We start from the raw sequence: 16384 nt of genomic DNA, 5'->3' as shown, positions 1-16384 counted from the left end.
CCCTGTGAAAACTCATCTCAGTCTTCCACCCAGCTAGCTATTTTCTCTCATCTATCATCCATGACATTCTCTCCTACATTCTTAGAATCTCCTCTCTTTGTTCATTAATCAAGGAAAATGTGGTAAGGGAAAACATGGCCAAACTAATGGTTTTGGTAGGAGGTAACAGATCTGAAGTTGTTGATTGATGGCCAATGAAATGTCATACTTAGTTTATTTCTAGGTGACCTCCATGGTACTATAATGTTCATTTGGTGGAATATTTGTGTGATCATCCAGTCATTGCCTATATGTTGTTTCATACCGAAAAATAATGTTAGAGGTTAGCAGCATTTGGTGTCAATAACACACATCTTTTGAAGGAGTATGTATTAATTTTCCAAAGCACCAGTTTAAAAGACAGTGTAACAGAGTAGTTTGCATTTATATTTTAAACTTTTAATTCACTGCCTAATGTTCAAAAAAATGAATTGAAGTCTAGTTGATTATATAACTTTAATATTTGAAAAAATTTATCCAGAAATTAACAACATAATACAATACACATTTGTACAAAAAAGAGGGGCGGTTAAAAACTTCTGATCATACAGACAAAAATATGATTAATTAAACAAAGATTAAAAAAGGACAGAACATTTTGTAAATACTGATAAATAGTGTGCAATGCTTTAATTTACTGTGGCAGATACAAAAATCAAGAATTCATGAACAGATTATATAAAAAGAAAGCAACTACATGAATTTTCTAGCTGTTTAAATTAACGAAATATAACAGTAGTGGTTCTTTTAAAAAATGAGGTATTAATTACACTGTAAACCAAAACCAGAGCATAAATAAATAAAGGCAATGTGCAATTTAGTGATAAATGATTATAAATTTCAACAACAGACAACAGAAATTTTCCAGTTATTTATGGACTCTGTGATTTAAAAATTTGGCTTGCTTGTATACTTCTTATTTAAAAATGACATAGCTATTGATATACAAGCACATCATAGACATGCAGACCAAGCCAACACAATTTTCCCATCTCTACCAAATAGAAGCTTTGTTTACATTTTACTTAGAACACTTAAATCTGGTTTCTTATACATGATTCTTTTGTGCTTATTAGTTAGCAGTAACCTACATTAAACACCTTACTTTCTAGTTCAAGCAGTGAAAGAGAGAAGCAGTTTTATTTGCACATGGATTAAAAACAGAGCAAACAAAACAAAACCAACATGCCCTTAAATCTCTTAGGTGTTCCAAGAATTTTAAGAAGAAAAAACCTTTAAATAGTATGTCCAAGTGGAAAAGTGGAATCACTTCTGTCTCAAACAGAATAGTAAATGAACTAACTCCTTTCCTCCAAGATTCACAAGTTGGCTTTGGAAATACAGAACAAGCTGATTAGTTCCTCCACCCTAGAAGAATTCTGCTGGTGGGGGTGTAGGAATCATAGCAATAAGATAGTAGTGTAACTTGGAAATTGGGAAAGTATTATTTGCATGTGAACCATGTGCTGGTACTAAATGCTGGCTTCATTATTATTGCAAATACACCTTCAGAGTTTTCTAAAGGAAAGCTATCAAAGTATAATACAGAAGTCGATTTGGAAATACTGCAATGTGCTAATAAAACTGCTTCATTTGCTGTAAATTAAAACCATTTACTGTCTGACTTAAAATGCAGTTTCTTTTTACATGCTACTTTATTAATAAACTCCAAAAAGGGTACTTTTGAATTCACTATATTCAAAATCCAGTGAAAAACAAACATTTGGGCCAAAATGTTGAACCTTATCTTTACATCAAGCTATGTCACTGAGGGACTTTCACTTCATGTCATTTTGACACAAATGTTATCGTATTCACTTTTGTCAAATATCTTATCCTACTTGTTTTCAAAAATTAGTGTTTCAGAACAACAGGTGATCAAAAAATACTATAAATAAGTCTTGTATGTCAATCAAAGTGTATATAAAAACAGTTCTCTCTTTTTGTGCTTGTAATTGACTTAATTTATCAGTGACTAGTCAGATCTATTTCCTTTCTAATATTCTGACCCTTAAGAAGAAAGGATTATACAAACATTACAGAGTACTCAAAGTAACTAGTTTACTGTGCGTGTGCATGCAGACTGACGATACTTAAAAGAATATAACCTTGAGTCCAATTAGTCTGAAAATAGTTACACTCTTGTGCAATCATCTTTATTGATTTGTAAAAGCTGTACACACATCTAAAACCCTGAATTTACTTTGTAAAAATAAATCTTTAGCAATAAATGGCACTATCAAAATCCCATTATTCTCAGGCTATTATGTAGTTATTTACATGCTGATTTTCAGGAATGGTTGAAAAGAATCTTTAGAGGACCAAAGCCAGTATATCAAAAAACCCCTGTAAATTGCATTTGCAATGATACTGTTGTTTACCCGCTATATGAAAATATGGCTACATGCCCTACATTAATGATAATGTAGCTATCCGTGTTGCTACCGTGCGCAAGCAGCACACAATTTGCCACTGGGCTCCACCCACTCTGCCATCGCTGCATTCTTTACTGCGTGATGCTTCCCCAGTGGAACACCTGCGACACACCACTTATGGAGGATGATAAAGTGCTATAAAAAGAGGGACTGGACCCACCTGTCTCTGCCACCTGGTCTTTTTCTCACTCAAACAGTGTTGTGTTTTTAGAAAACCATGCCTCTACTGAACACACTTCGTATTTGATTTTTTTTTTTTTTAAAGTCAGTCTTTTAAAGTTGGTGAGCTTTTCCAAGGTATTTTGAGACAGAAAACATGGAAAGGTTAAAGGCACAGTAAGAGGGAAGTGAATGCTACATATAAATGTATTTCAAGTCTTCTTGGTTACTCAAGTCCAAAACCTTCTGAATTTGAAATTCCAATGATCAATTTCTGTTTCAGGTCCTTTTTGCTCTTGTAGGGGGGAAGGCAAAGTTGATTGAAGCAGGTGTGGGCCACAGGCAACCTAGGGGAAACATTTTCTTCAAAGATATCAAGTCTTAAAACACACACAGAATGACTCCTAAGCAACTTTCAAAGTACCTGAACGCGCATACTCAAATCTGTTTTACTAGACTGAGACGACTCATCCACTCCTTTACTGAACAAATACTTCTGGAGTACCTGTTGTACTCCCTGCGGCTGGGTGTACCGACAAGACAATGGCCCTGCTCTCACAAAACTTGCATTCTAGAAGCACTATTTTTAGAGTCAGACAAATCAATCTGAATACCATCTCCCTTACTTTCTGGCTGTGAGATCTCGTTCAAGTGGCTACATGTCTCCAAATCTCAGTTGCCTCATCACATAAGGCAAACTGTCTGAATGGGTGGAAAGACCCAGTAGAATAGTAGGTAAAATAACTATTATTTTACCCTTGATTGTCAAAAAAATCATAAGAACATTCTGAGACACTTGATACCCACACTTCTCCTGTTGCTGCCCTCAACAGCAACAACAATTTCTGATCAGATTTCCCAACCCTTTACCCGATGACACTTTTATCTACATCCAAGATTCCAGCAGAATTCTTAGACCCGTTCCCTCAGTTTTTATGAACTCCACAGGATCAGAACAGCTGTCGGTGGTAGCAGTGATAAAGGAAAGGACAGATTTCAGTTCTAACTGATGAAAGGAAGAACTGACAGAACTCAGGGAATATACAGGACAGGAGAAAAAAATATTTATAATCAAAGTAGTATCTACTCATATCAGCTTTAGAAATTACAATGAGATTGGGAAAAGAAGTAGATCAACATTACCCCACCAATACTCTAGTAGAAAATAATTTAAAGCCATCACCAGCATCACTTTCATATGCAAAGAGCACTAGATAAAGAAAAAAAAAAAAAAAGACTAGCACTAGAGGTATTCCAGTACAACAGGACTTCTGGAACTAATTATAATAATAGCCAAAAAACTCACCTGGCATCTTAAATAAAAAGACTTTTAAGTAAAAATGAAGGTCAGACAATCTAAATGCCATGAAAAGCAAGCTAGATTCTGGAAGTGATGATAAAGTAACTGACTTAGCAAAGTAAAAAGTTGATGGAAAGGAATTATTATCAGTTAGTATTGGTATGTCTCAAACTTAATAAAGAACCTTAAGCCATAGTCTATCTTATTTCAAAGCCATGTTTACTTCTAGCATTTTTCTAAGAAAACAACTTCATATTGAAAGAATCTTCTAGTTCCAAGCATACTATTATTAGCAAAACCTATAGATTAAAAAAAGTGAATGACAATCTGGAAATTTACCAGTTAGTAGAAGTTTCATTCTTTGAGATTTTAAAGTTTAAATCAGCCATTCCTCCTACAGGAACTCTGTCACTTCCTGTAGTAAAATGTAACAACTTCTTTTGAAGATCAAGAGGAAATCCAAGCACAACATCCCAAAAGTATCTAGAGGACACCAAAGGAAATTTATATAAAATGTATATAAAATGACAAAAATCCTGCATATGAGAATAAAATAATATAAAGTAAGCTCTAGGGAAACAATTCCCTTAAAGGTACAGACTACTCTCAAACTGAAATGGAGGAATGACAGGTTTCTATATATAAATTAGAGTTCTGACTAACATCATTATAAAAATAGTCCAACAACGGAGAGTACATAAGACATTTTTCTTCTATGTAATTTTCCATATTTTTCAACACAGTGCTATTAAAAGGCTTTTTATAAGCATGGCATCTCTGCAATTCTAGGACCAAAGTCATTTTTTAAAAGAAGTCAACTCTCTGGACTTCTGTAGAAGCTTACTTGTATCACTTTCTCCCAAGGGGACTGCGAAGTGATTTCATATTGAATATGCTCACATTACTTTCAAGAGATAAAAGAAGGCATTGTGGGCTGTATAAGATTTCCGGTGACTTAACTTGATTTAAAGATTGTAAGTTACACAAATAAACCAACCACATTCTCTTTCATTCCCTCTTCAGCAGCCTCACTCTCAGAAGTATAAAGAGCTCACCGGATAGTCAAGTCAGTTTTTGCGTAACCATCATACTGTGTACTTCTCTGTAGGGCATGCATATCCAGTTCAGGACTTCCACAGACTAGAATTTCAACCTCTTCTGGACGAAGCAGCTGCCAATAATTATTTATCAAAAATGATAAGAAAAAGTGATGATCAAAAAAAGTGAAACTGGAACTCTTTCCACTGAATCAAGCAACAAAAATCGACCTTCTTGTAGTAAATCAAACCATTTTTTAAGGAAAAATATTCTCCATTTATATTTTTCCTACTGGGATATTTTTGCTTCTGAAAGTTTATAAATCTTGTCCAACTCTTAGATTCCCCCTTTTGCAAATAACTGCAATTAGCTAGAAAAACAAGTAGATGACAAAGCATAAATCCAAATTACAGCTCCTCCCCAAAACCCAGCTTGAAACTATTTCAGCTACTCTAGCATCTACTGACATGCCTGGATCCAACATCCATGAAGCCTCCTGTGCACAATGTGGCGTTTGAGTAGTAGGTTAGTCTGTTTTGTGTTGTTCACTTGTTTTTTCACCTACACAGCTTGTCTCCCACCTAAAGAGATTAGAATTTTAAAATGAACATTTGCTACACTATTTATTTTCCCTCCTTCCACCCCTATAACTACAGTGCATTGCAGACAAAACTTAATTAGAAATCAACAAGTGCTCCATATTCAAAGGTACTTTCAATAAACATGTGATAAAGACCGTCACATAGTGAGAGTTGAACTATAAAGAAAGCTGATCGCTGAAGAATTGATGCTTTTGAACTGTGGTGCTGGAGAAGACTCTTGAGAACCCCTTGGACAGCAAGGAGACCCAACCAATCCATCCTAAAGGAAATCAGTCCTGAATATTCACTGGAAGGACTGATGGGGAAGTTGAAACTCCAATACTTTGGCCACCTGATGCAAAGAACTCACTCATTTGAAAAGACCCTGATGCTGGGAAAGATTGAGGGCAGAAGAGAAGGGGACGACAGAGGATGAGATGGTTCGATGGCACCACCGACTCAATGGACATGAGTTTGAGGAAACTCTGGGAGTTGGTGATGGACAGGGAGGCCTGGCGTGCTGCAGTCCATGGGGTCACAAAGAGTCGGACACGACTGAGCGACTGAACTGAACTGAACTGAAAGACTATCACTCTAAAGCAAGTTCTCTCCTATGCAAAATAATTCACATGGAAGACTGACTCCAAACCCTCCTTATAAAACTGAGTGGAGATGGCTTGATGGAGTGTGCCCAGAGGAGCAGGGATGAAGAGACTTTTATGATGTTTTTGATTCGGTGCTCTCAACAGCAGCTGACCCATACTCACACACCGACCAGAGCCCACCATGACTCTGGAGATAAACTACTTCCTGTGGGAAAAAGGCCACTCAGAGTTGCTGGGGGACCCCTGAAGAGGAATGAAGCCACTATAAAAACCTGTTCCTTAAACGGTGAGAAGTTGTAGCTTTTGCCTGGAGCTTATGTTAACCATTTTCAGCACTTTGCGCCTCAGTTTTAAAGATCTGGAGCCCTTGGCGATCTCTTCATCCACTCTGCTTGGGGAAATTTTTTAAAGCTTAGAAGACATAGTTTAAGATACAGCATAATGGGTAGGGGGGATGGAGTTGACTGGTCTTTTTTCTCTTTAGAGAGTTAAGGCTGAAATGAGAAAACTATTTTCATTTCCAGCTCTAGCTTTAAAAACTAGAAAATAAATTTTTAAAAAATTTAAAAATAAAAAAAATTTTTTTTTTAATTTAAAATGTTTTAAAGAATTACTTGTCAATATCATAGTATTACAAAGCCTAACTGAAGGCATGAAGCTTTAAACTCACCATTAGGGCATTTGAAGCACACACACTATGAAATCCATAATAAAATGCAGCAAACTGCTTATAGATGGATTTGTTGAGAAGAAAGTCAATATAAAGCTGTACATATTCTGAAAAGCAATTTTACATCTGTTAAATAATAAAAGTAAATGGCAAACACTAATGCACTTTAATTAAGAAAAGGTGTTTTAACTTACCTTTCCTATTTTGATTGGTAACTGGAATTTTATCACCACCTGGCTTTAAATTATAGGACTTAATTATTCCGAATTCTTCTTGAAACACCTGATGGGAGATACCGACATACCACATTTATTGGTATATGTTAACAGACTTCAGTGAACAGGTTTGTAAAATTTAAAAAGAAAAGTGTTTCCCTCTTTTCTAAATTACAAAATACAGAAAGGTTTGGCTCTTGTGATATTTGTATTAAAAATGGTGTCATGAAAGCATTTTGGAGTAAAAAAGTAGGGTCTTAACCCTCTTGAATAAGCTAAATACTTTACTGATGTTTAAAAAAATTTGTGTGACCATTTGGGTAGCACTCAGGCCTTTGGAGCTATGTGGATTACTATCATTTCCACCTTTGGATTATTTTTAGGAGAGTGGAAATGAGAGAATTTTGGTCTGATTGATTAACTTCTGCTCCTTACTTCTTGTACTGAATTAACAGAAGAGGCTTGTTTTTAGAAGGTGAAAAGCTCAGAGAAAGTAATTGCGTCCAGGATATAGGCCAGGTGCCTTGCAGAGTACCCTCACCCTTGCTGGCTTTCCTTGATTGCTTATACATGTCTGCTTCAATGTCTTTGGGCTTCCCTGGTGGCTCAGATGGTAAGGAATCTGCCTGCATTACAGGTGACTCGGGTCTGATCCCTGTGTCAGGAAGATCCCCTAGAGTAGGAAATGGCAACCCACTCCAGTATTCTTGCCTGGAGATTCCATGGACAGAGGAGCCTGGCAGGCTATAGTCCATGGGGGTCAAAAAGAGTTGGATGCAACTGAGGAGCTAACACTTAACTGTTTTTAATCGGGTTAAGATCCTTTAAGATAGGGAGTGGCATGTACAGATCAATCCTTGTTCCTCTTTTCTAGCGATGGGTATATGGTAACAAGGGGTATTTTTCATATATGAAATACCTGGTTAACAGAAAGCTATTTGCCCTTAATGGTACCTGAAATGTGGAATAGAAATCTTCTTCAACATTGCCTTCATATGACAGGAGTTCACTTAATCCATGGGCCAACTCCTGTAAAGAGAAACCTGTTATTTGTGTTTTTAAATCAAATAGTACTACCCCAAACAGTAAACCAGATCTACTATAGCTCACTTACACGTGAGATAAACTCAAGATTTTGAAATAAAGATAACATTGGGACATATCTTCCAGGGTAAAAAATACTGGTTAATGATTTCTACCATGTAAAAGTTTTGGAAAAATTTACTGGAAAGGTCACATGAAGGAAAATATCCAGTTATACCCATAAAGGCATAACTCTGGGGTCTATTCTTATGCAGAGAGCTAAGAGTACAGTTTCCATCATAATTCACTGCTAACTGCAATACCACTGTTGATGAATTTGTAGTATTTCTCATTCTCAGTTTATATTCTTAAAAAAATCTGTTAATGTTTTAGAATTCCTCTTTTAAATAAAAATACACAGTTTATATATGTTAAGTGGTTTTTACATTTCAGTTCAGGGTTCTCCCCTTCCAATAAAAAGTTGAGAACACGGGAAGAAATGTTTTCCTACATTGTAACTCATGTTTCCCCTGGAGACAGATTTAAAAATAGAAAAACTAAGCCAGTATTTTTAAAAAATTTCAGGTTGTACAAAAAGTGTTTTATTTTAAACATTAGCAGAAAAGATAAAGAACAGCATGTTTAGAATGATCTTACACACTTTACATATTAAATTTTCCATTCCACTAAAATAAATTTTAAAACAAATCTAGGGTTACATAGGTTTGAATGTGATTTTTTTTTTTTTTTTAAATTTTTTTATTAGTTGGAGGCTAATTACTTCACAACATTTCAGTGGGTTTTGTCATACATTGATATGAATCAGCCATAGATTTACACTTATTCCCCATCCCGATCCCCCCTCCCACCTCCCTCTTCACCCGACTCCTCTGGGTCTTCCCAGTGCACCAGGCCCGAGCACTTGTCTCATGCATCCCACCTGGGCTGGTGATCTGTTTCACCATAGATAGTATACATGCTGTTCTTTTGAAACATCCCACCCTCACATTCTCCCACAGAGTTCAAAAGTCTGTTCTGTATTTCTGTGTCTCTTTTTCTGTTTTGCATATAGGGTTATCATTACCATCTTTCTAAATTCCATATATATGTGTTAGTATGCTGTAATGTTCTTTATCTTTCTGGCTTACTTCACTCTGTATAATGGGCTCCAGTTTCATCCATCTCATTAGGACTGATTCAAATGAATTCTTTTTGGCAGCTGAGTAATATTCCATGGTGTATATGTACCACAGCTTCCTTATCCATTCATCTGCTGATGGGCATCTAGGTTGCTTCCATGTCCTGGCTATTATAAACAGTGCTGCAATGAACATTGGGGTGCACGTGTCTCTTTCAGATCTGGTTTCCTCAGTGTGTATGCCCAAAAGTGGGATTGCTGGGTCATATGGCAGTTCTATTTCCAGTTTTTTAAGGAATCTCCACACTGTTTTCCATAGTGGCTGTACTAGTTTGCATTCCCACCAACAGTGTAAGAGGGTTCCCTTTTCTCCACACCCTCTCCAGCATTTATTGCTTGTAGTCTTTTGGATAGCAGCCATCCTGACTGGCGTGTAATGGTACCTCATTGTGGTTTTGATTTGCATTTCTCTAATAATGAGTGATGTTGAGCATCTTTTCATGTGTTTGTTAGCCATCTGTATGTCTTCTTTGGAGAAATGTCTGTTTAGTTCTTTGGCCCATTTTTCGATTGGGTCATTTATTTTTCTGGAATTGAGCTTCAGGAGTTGCTTGTATATTTTTGAGATTAATCCTTTGTCTGTTTCTTCATTTGCTATTATTTTCTCCCAATCTGACGGCTGTCTTTTCACCTTACTTATAGTTTCCTTTGTAGTGCAAAAGCTTTTAAGTTTCATTAGATCCCATTTGTTTAGTTTTGCTTTTATTTCCAATATTCTGGGAGGTGGGTCATAGAGGATCTTGCTGTGATTTATGTCGGAGAGTGTTTTGCCTATGTTCTCCTCTAGGAGTTTTATAGTTTCTGGTCTTACATTTAGATCTTTAATCCATTTTGAGTTTATTTTTGTGTATGGTGTTAGAAAGTGTTCTAGTTTCATTCTTTTACAAGTGGTTGACCAGTTTTCCCAGCACCACTTGTTAAAGAGGTTGTCTTTTTTCCATTGTATATCCTTGCCTCCTTTGTCAAAGATAAGGTGTCCATAGGTTCGTGGATTTATCTCTGGGCTTTCTATTCTGTTCCATTGATCTATATTTCTGTCTTTGTGCCAGTACCATACTGTCTTGATGACTGTGGCTTTGTAGTAGAGTCTGAAGTCAGGCAGGTTGATTCCTCCAGTTCCATTCTTCTTTCTCAAGATTACTTTGGCTATTCGAGGTTTTTTGTATTTCCATACAAATTGTGAAATTCTTTGGTCTAGTTCTGTGAAAAATACCGTTGGTAGCTTGATAGGGATTGCATTGAATCTATAGATTGCTTTGGGTAGAATAGCCATTTTGACAATATTGATTCTTCCAATCCATGAACACGGTATGTTTCTCCATCTGTTTGTGTCCTCTTTGATTTCTTTCATCAGTGTTTTATAGTTTTCTATGTATAGGTCTTTTGTTTCTTTAGGTAGATATACTCCTAAGTATTTTATTCTTTTTGTTGCAATGGTGAATGGTATTGTTTCCTTAATTTCTCTTTCTGTTTTTTCATTGTTAGTATATAGGAATGCAAGGGATTTCTGTGTGTTAATTTTATATCCTGCAACTTTACTATATTCATTGATTAGTTCTAGTAATTTTCTGGTAGAGTCTTTAGGGTTTTCTATGTAGAGGATCATGTCATCTGCAAACAGTGAGAGTTTCACTTCTTCTTTTCCTATCTGGATTCCTTTTACTTCTTTTTCTGCTCTGATTGCTGTGGCCAAAACTTCCAACACTATGTTGAACAGTAGTGGTGACAGTGGGCACCCTTGTCTTGTTCCTGATTTCAGGGGGAATGCTTTCAATTTTTCACCATTGAGGGTGATGCTTGCTGTGGGTTTGTCATATATGGCTTTTATAATGTTGAGGTATGTTCCTTCTAATGTGATTTTTATCATTTGTTTCAATTACTGATAAAGTTATGGCTGCTGAAAATTATAATTGGTAGATCTGCATTTTTTAAAAGAATTCAAGGAAGTAGTAGATGAATCCAATTGAAAGGATTTACCATATTCTTTCAAAGATTGAATTTTTAGTGATAAAATACAAAGTCAATTAGGTAATAAAGTTATATACTCAGATCTGCTTTATTCGACTGTAGGGACTTTTATTCCCAGCCTTTGTATTTTCAAAACTCAATTTTTAATTTTTTATCTATAGTTAAGATTATTAAATGCAAAAATAGTATTAATTAGCCCATAGTTCAACATTTTAATGATTTTTATAAATATAAAATTAAAAGTGCATGAAGATACAGGTTTTATATACTATTTGAATACCCTGGTATTATTTAACAGACCGTACTGGACAGTGACTTAAACAGAAGAGAAAAGAGCTACTACAGTTGCTGATTCAAGGTTATACTTAGCCTCTCCATTCTCAACTAAAACCCTCAAGGATAATTTTCACAAGGCTGTGTAGGGAAGATTTGTTGTTGCCATGGGACAGTTCTGATGCTTTGAGTCATGGATCCCTTCTCTACAAAAGCAATGGAGTTTCCATTAACATGGTCACGGAAAAGCATTGGCCTATTAACACTATACTGAAGGCTCCATCATTGAATATTTTGCTTACTTTCATGTTTTTTTTAATCCTTATTCACAAATACTGTGTTTAAATTAAGAAATATATCACTATAGGTTTCTCTTTGCCTTCCTGTTTACTCTTCTTGAAACACATACTGTACAGATACAAATGGTAAACAAAGCACTGAATAAAAAAAGCACTTCACGTTTTTCTAGACATGTTTTGCCATATATGAAATGGGAATTAGGTGCTAATTTTAATAGATGCCATTCATAAATTGATATTCCATTTTATAAAAATTAAAAAAATTCCCTGCATTCTACTATCCTAACACAGCAGTTTTCTTGCTTCCTTTCAATCTTCATTCATGCCTGCACAGACACTCAGTTTTTTTTCAGTTGATCTCATAGTTTATGCACAATCTTGATTCATCATTAAAGAGGCAATGTAGGACTATGAAATTAACTCAGTATCATCTTCAGCTCCATAATATGAAAAAACATATTGGTATAGTCATTCATAAAATATCCATTATTATTAACTAAAAACTTGGATCCAAATGACTCAAGTTCAAATAGCTTTAATCCTAAAATCAGACAATTTATTGGTAAAAATCAGTAATAAAATTAGGAAATCTATTGGTAAAAATTTGACAAAAACTGCATGTATGGGACCAAAAAAAACCACACAAATCTAAAATGAGCAGTTAGTTAAGCCATTAGTATATATAGTATTAATATGTATTATACACTAGTATATATTAGTGTATAGATGTAACAATAACTCTCATTGTTATACAAATAAGCAAATTCAGTAAATTGTCCAGGGTCACAGGTAGTATGTGGCCAAAATACAAGATTATAGAGGGCAAATCTTTCTTAAGTAGAATTTACTCTATTACCTTTTCCAACTACTGAGTCTTGTAAAAATATGGATTTAGGCTCTTAATTCAAAAGAATCCAAACTTACTTTAAAAAATGTGTTTGAAATCACATGAAGAATGGTTTTCTAATTGGTCATGTGTTCTGGAGAGGTTTTTCAACTTTGGTAGGAAGGTTCCAACCCTACACCAAAGTGATCTGACCATTAACTGAAACACAACAATATTTAAATAGGTCCTTAATGAACAAAGAGGATGTCCACATCCAGCTACTTACTAAGAATAGTGAAGGGAATTCTCTGCTGACCAATGGCTATCGAAATTCAGCTGTGAAAAGTATTATTATTGTAGGGGATTGTCAGTATGATGAGCATACTATCCATTCTTCTACTAAATTTTAACACTGGATTAAATCTGATGATTGGAAGTCTAGTCTCTGAATAGCAGAATATCAGAGACAGGTCTGTGAAATTCATTAATTTTATTAAGGGTGTTCTTGCAGACATTGTTAACGATATTGCATAGTGACACATTGATAAGAATCCACAGAAGCAATCAAGTATTGAATACAGAGTACTTTATCATCTCTTGTAATCTTCCTGATATGTAAGTTTTACTATTCCATTGTTCACATAAGGAAACTAGAGTTCAGAAACATAAACAGCTTATTCAAATTCACAGAGCTTGTAAATTGCAGAGGCCAGATTCAAATCTCTGCCTCTGACTCAAAGCTTGTTCCACTATGCTGGAAGAACTAAGTGCTGCAAAGTGGGTTATGTATCTCCACAGGGAAGGAGAAAATTAGACAAAAGAGGAGATGGGTTACAAATGTAGAGGGAAACCATATCTAAACATAAAAATAGTTATCAGGAGGAGAGAGACTGTAGTAGTAGAAGGATGATTAAGCAGTAAGGGATAAGATACTAAACAACTGTATACTTACAGGCATAATTTGACACAGGTCGTCAGTGGTAACACTGCAGATGCCTACTGGTGTATTTTGATCACTAGGAACGATGGGAGGGCTCAATAATTTCTTATAGCAGCAGGGGGGGAAACGAATATCCAAAGTAATGCTGTTATAAACAGCTAGTCCCATAAGCTATGCATACTAAATGTTAAGCATTAACATAAAATCCATGACAACAAATGAGTTTTGAATTATGCATCTATTTCTTGCATACTTCTTTCAGATCTAACACTGATTTTCTAATTAATCCCACATACTTCCTCTTTCCTTTATTTTCCCTTTATTTTCCATAATATAATTCCTTGATTACCAAAAATTATGTAAAAAGGAGAGGCTCAGATAATAGTATTTAATGATTTCCCTAGAAAACTGTATATCTAAGATCACAATAGCAAGTTCACACATTTCTATAAAGTATTTAACATATAAGAAAACTTATAAGAAAACATATAAGAAAGCTTATAAATTTAAACAAAGATCGTGTCCAACTCTTTGCATCCCCATGGACTGTAGCCTACCAGGTTCCTCCATCCATGGGATTTTCCAGGCAAGAACAGTGGAGTGGGTTGCCATTTCCTTCTCCAGGAGATCGTTCTGACCCAGGGATTGAACCCAGGTCTCCCACATTGTAGGCAGACGCTTTACCATCTGACCACCAGGGAAGTCTATTTAACATATAAGAAAACTTCTAAATTTAAACAAAGATGGTGGTAATTTTATTAGCAGCAGTTTATTCAGAACTCGCTGCAGAACATCCCATTGATTTTGGTGACCATTCTGGCTACTTTCAAACTAAATACAGGCTACATAGAGAGAGCTGTATTGAGTAGGCACATGGAAACACATACACAGACGTCTGCAAACACACACACTACTGATAAGACACAATTTCCCACAGTAATACTGGAAAGACTTATTACCTGGAGTTTACTCAAAGTATTAAATTAAAAAGCTACAGATGTTATATTTATAAACTTTGTCCAACTGTATTTTTTTAATCAGTTATACAGCAGAATGTAACTTTATCCATTTGCTAAATGAGGGGTTTTAGAGCAAATTTTATGACCTTTCAACTGTCAAAGATTATAATAACTTCTTAAGGAAGTTATTACTTCTACTGACTTAAAAGGAAATCTAAACATATAGTCTGGACAAATCATTAAAAACAATTTAAAAGATTTAGAAAATAGCCAATATTTTAATTTGCTAAGGCAGAAAAAGGCTAATAATAATCTAAGGAACAGCTATGTTATTTTATAGGTAACCATACCAACAGAGATCGAGAAGTGTGTTCTAGAGAAAAGATATTGAAAACAAGCCCTAATATACGCCTATAATCATGATAATAACAATAACAGAAGTAAGTACCATATTACTGTAGTTACCATGTATGATCATTTACTATAGTGGTAAGTTCTAAGCATTTTTCATTAAATTAAAAAAAATTATAATCCTGTAGGAAGGTTTTTAACAGATAAGGAAGTAGGTTCACAGGATCTGCTTTAGGGCACCTTCATGGCAAGAGAATCACACTGATTTCACACTAAAGCTGCTCTGGTTGAAGTAGGGGTAGGAGTGTGGGAATTCTGCTGGAGATACCATGTGGTGCAAACAGGGTGGAATTTGAAAACCCTGCACTATATTATATTGCCCCATCCTTAGTTCCAATGCCTTTCTGGTAATTCTACTTCTAAAAAACTATTAGATTATGGCTCTTCATGTGATCTTCAAAACATTTTATAATTATTACTATAGGTTTCATTATAACATTTCTTGTAAACTCCAAGGCCTTAATATTTAAAAATAATCATATTAGAAATACAATACTGTGAGAACTAATAGACCAATAAATCTTTGGTTCTGAAATTTTAGTGAATGCTTTTGTGTGTGTGTTTGCAATCGTGTCTACCTCTTGGCAACCTCATGGACTGTAGCTCACCAGGCTTCCTCTGTTCATGGGATTTCCCAGGCAAGAATATTGGAGTGGGTTGCCATTTCCTTCTCCAGGGGATTGTCCCAACCCAGGGATCAAACCCATGTCTCCTGCATTGGCAGGCAGATTCTTTTATCACTGAGCCACCTAAGAAGCTCCTCTGAAATTTTAAAATTGGAATTATGTATGGAGCCAATTATATTTTCTTAATCACCACACCTATTACTTCTAAATTTTTTGTTCTCTTCACCTTTGGTAGATTTTTCAACCATGTACGTGACCACAGTCCACTGTCATCACACATTTTTCATATAAAATATTATGCTTTTCAGGGTAGCAACCTTTCTATAGTTTGCGTGTGAGATCAATATACATAATAAGGAGATGAAAGTGAAATCCTTGTGAAAGTGAAGTCGCTCAGTCATGTCCGACTCTTTGTGACCCCATGGACTGTAGCCTACCAGGCTCCTCTACCCATGGGATTTTCAAGGCAAGAGTACTGGAGTGGGTTGCCATTTTCTTCTCCAGGGGATCTTCCCAACCCAGGGATCGAAGCCTGGTCTTCTGCATTGCAGACAGACGCTTTTACCATCTGAGCCACCAGGGAAGTCCCTCTAATAAGGAGATAGAGGTATTTATAAATTAATTTTAGATATAACTGTTCAACTTGTTAATATAGAGATAGATGTAATAATATATAGATATTATTATACAACATCTAAATACATATAATATGTTCTTTTGGGTAATGACTGAATAGAAACTAATGCCTATTGCAAAGAAAACAAAAAAGCAAAAAACCCGATAAGCAAGTTCACAATATCACATATACTACTCTAAAAA

At 35.4% G+C, this 16384-nt stretch overlaps 1 protein-coding gene across 4 annotated transcripts in view; it reads right to left on the bottom strand.

Annotated features, from left to right (window-relative positions):
- Positions 1 to 481: 481 nt before the first annotated feature.
- Positions 482 to 16384, bottom strand: part of HECTD2 (HECT domain E3 ubiquitin protein ligase 2) — a 74293-nt gene continuing 58390 nt past the window's right edge. For 2 of the 4 annotated variants that reach the window (XM_043925343.1, XM_043925344.1), the window contains exons 15-21: positions 13582 to 13740; positions 7997 to 8071; positions 7022 to 7109; positions 6828 to 6934; positions 4989 to 5104; positions 4273 to 4416; positions 482 to 2980 (exon numbers count right to left, since the gene is read on the bottom strand). In XM_043925343.1, coding sequence (XP_043781278.1) covers positions 2860 to 2980; positions 4273 to 4416; positions 4989 to 5104; positions 6828 to 6934; positions 7022 to 7109; positions 7997 to 8071; positions 13582 to 13740 — 810 coding nt within the window. In that variant the 3' untranslated portion in view covers positions 482 to 2859. Of the gene's footprint in view, positions 2981 to 4272; positions 4417 to 4988; positions 5553 to 6020; positions 6652 to 6827; positions 6935 to 7021; positions 7110 to 7996; positions 8072 to 13581; positions 13741 to 16384 lie in introns of those variants that run through there. The other 2 variants (XR_006345326.1, XM_043925345.1) reach the window with 2 other exon arrangements.

Source organism: Cervus elaphus, chromosome 15, assembly GCF_910594005.1.
Source record: "Cervus elaphus chromosome 15, mCerEla1.1, whole genome shotgun sequence".
NCBI lineage: Eukaryota > Metazoa > Chordata > Mammalia > Artiodactyla > Cervidae > Cervus > Cervus elaphus.
Note: the sequence above shows the minus strand (reverse complement) of the source record. Positions and strands in the feature narration are given on the sequence as shown.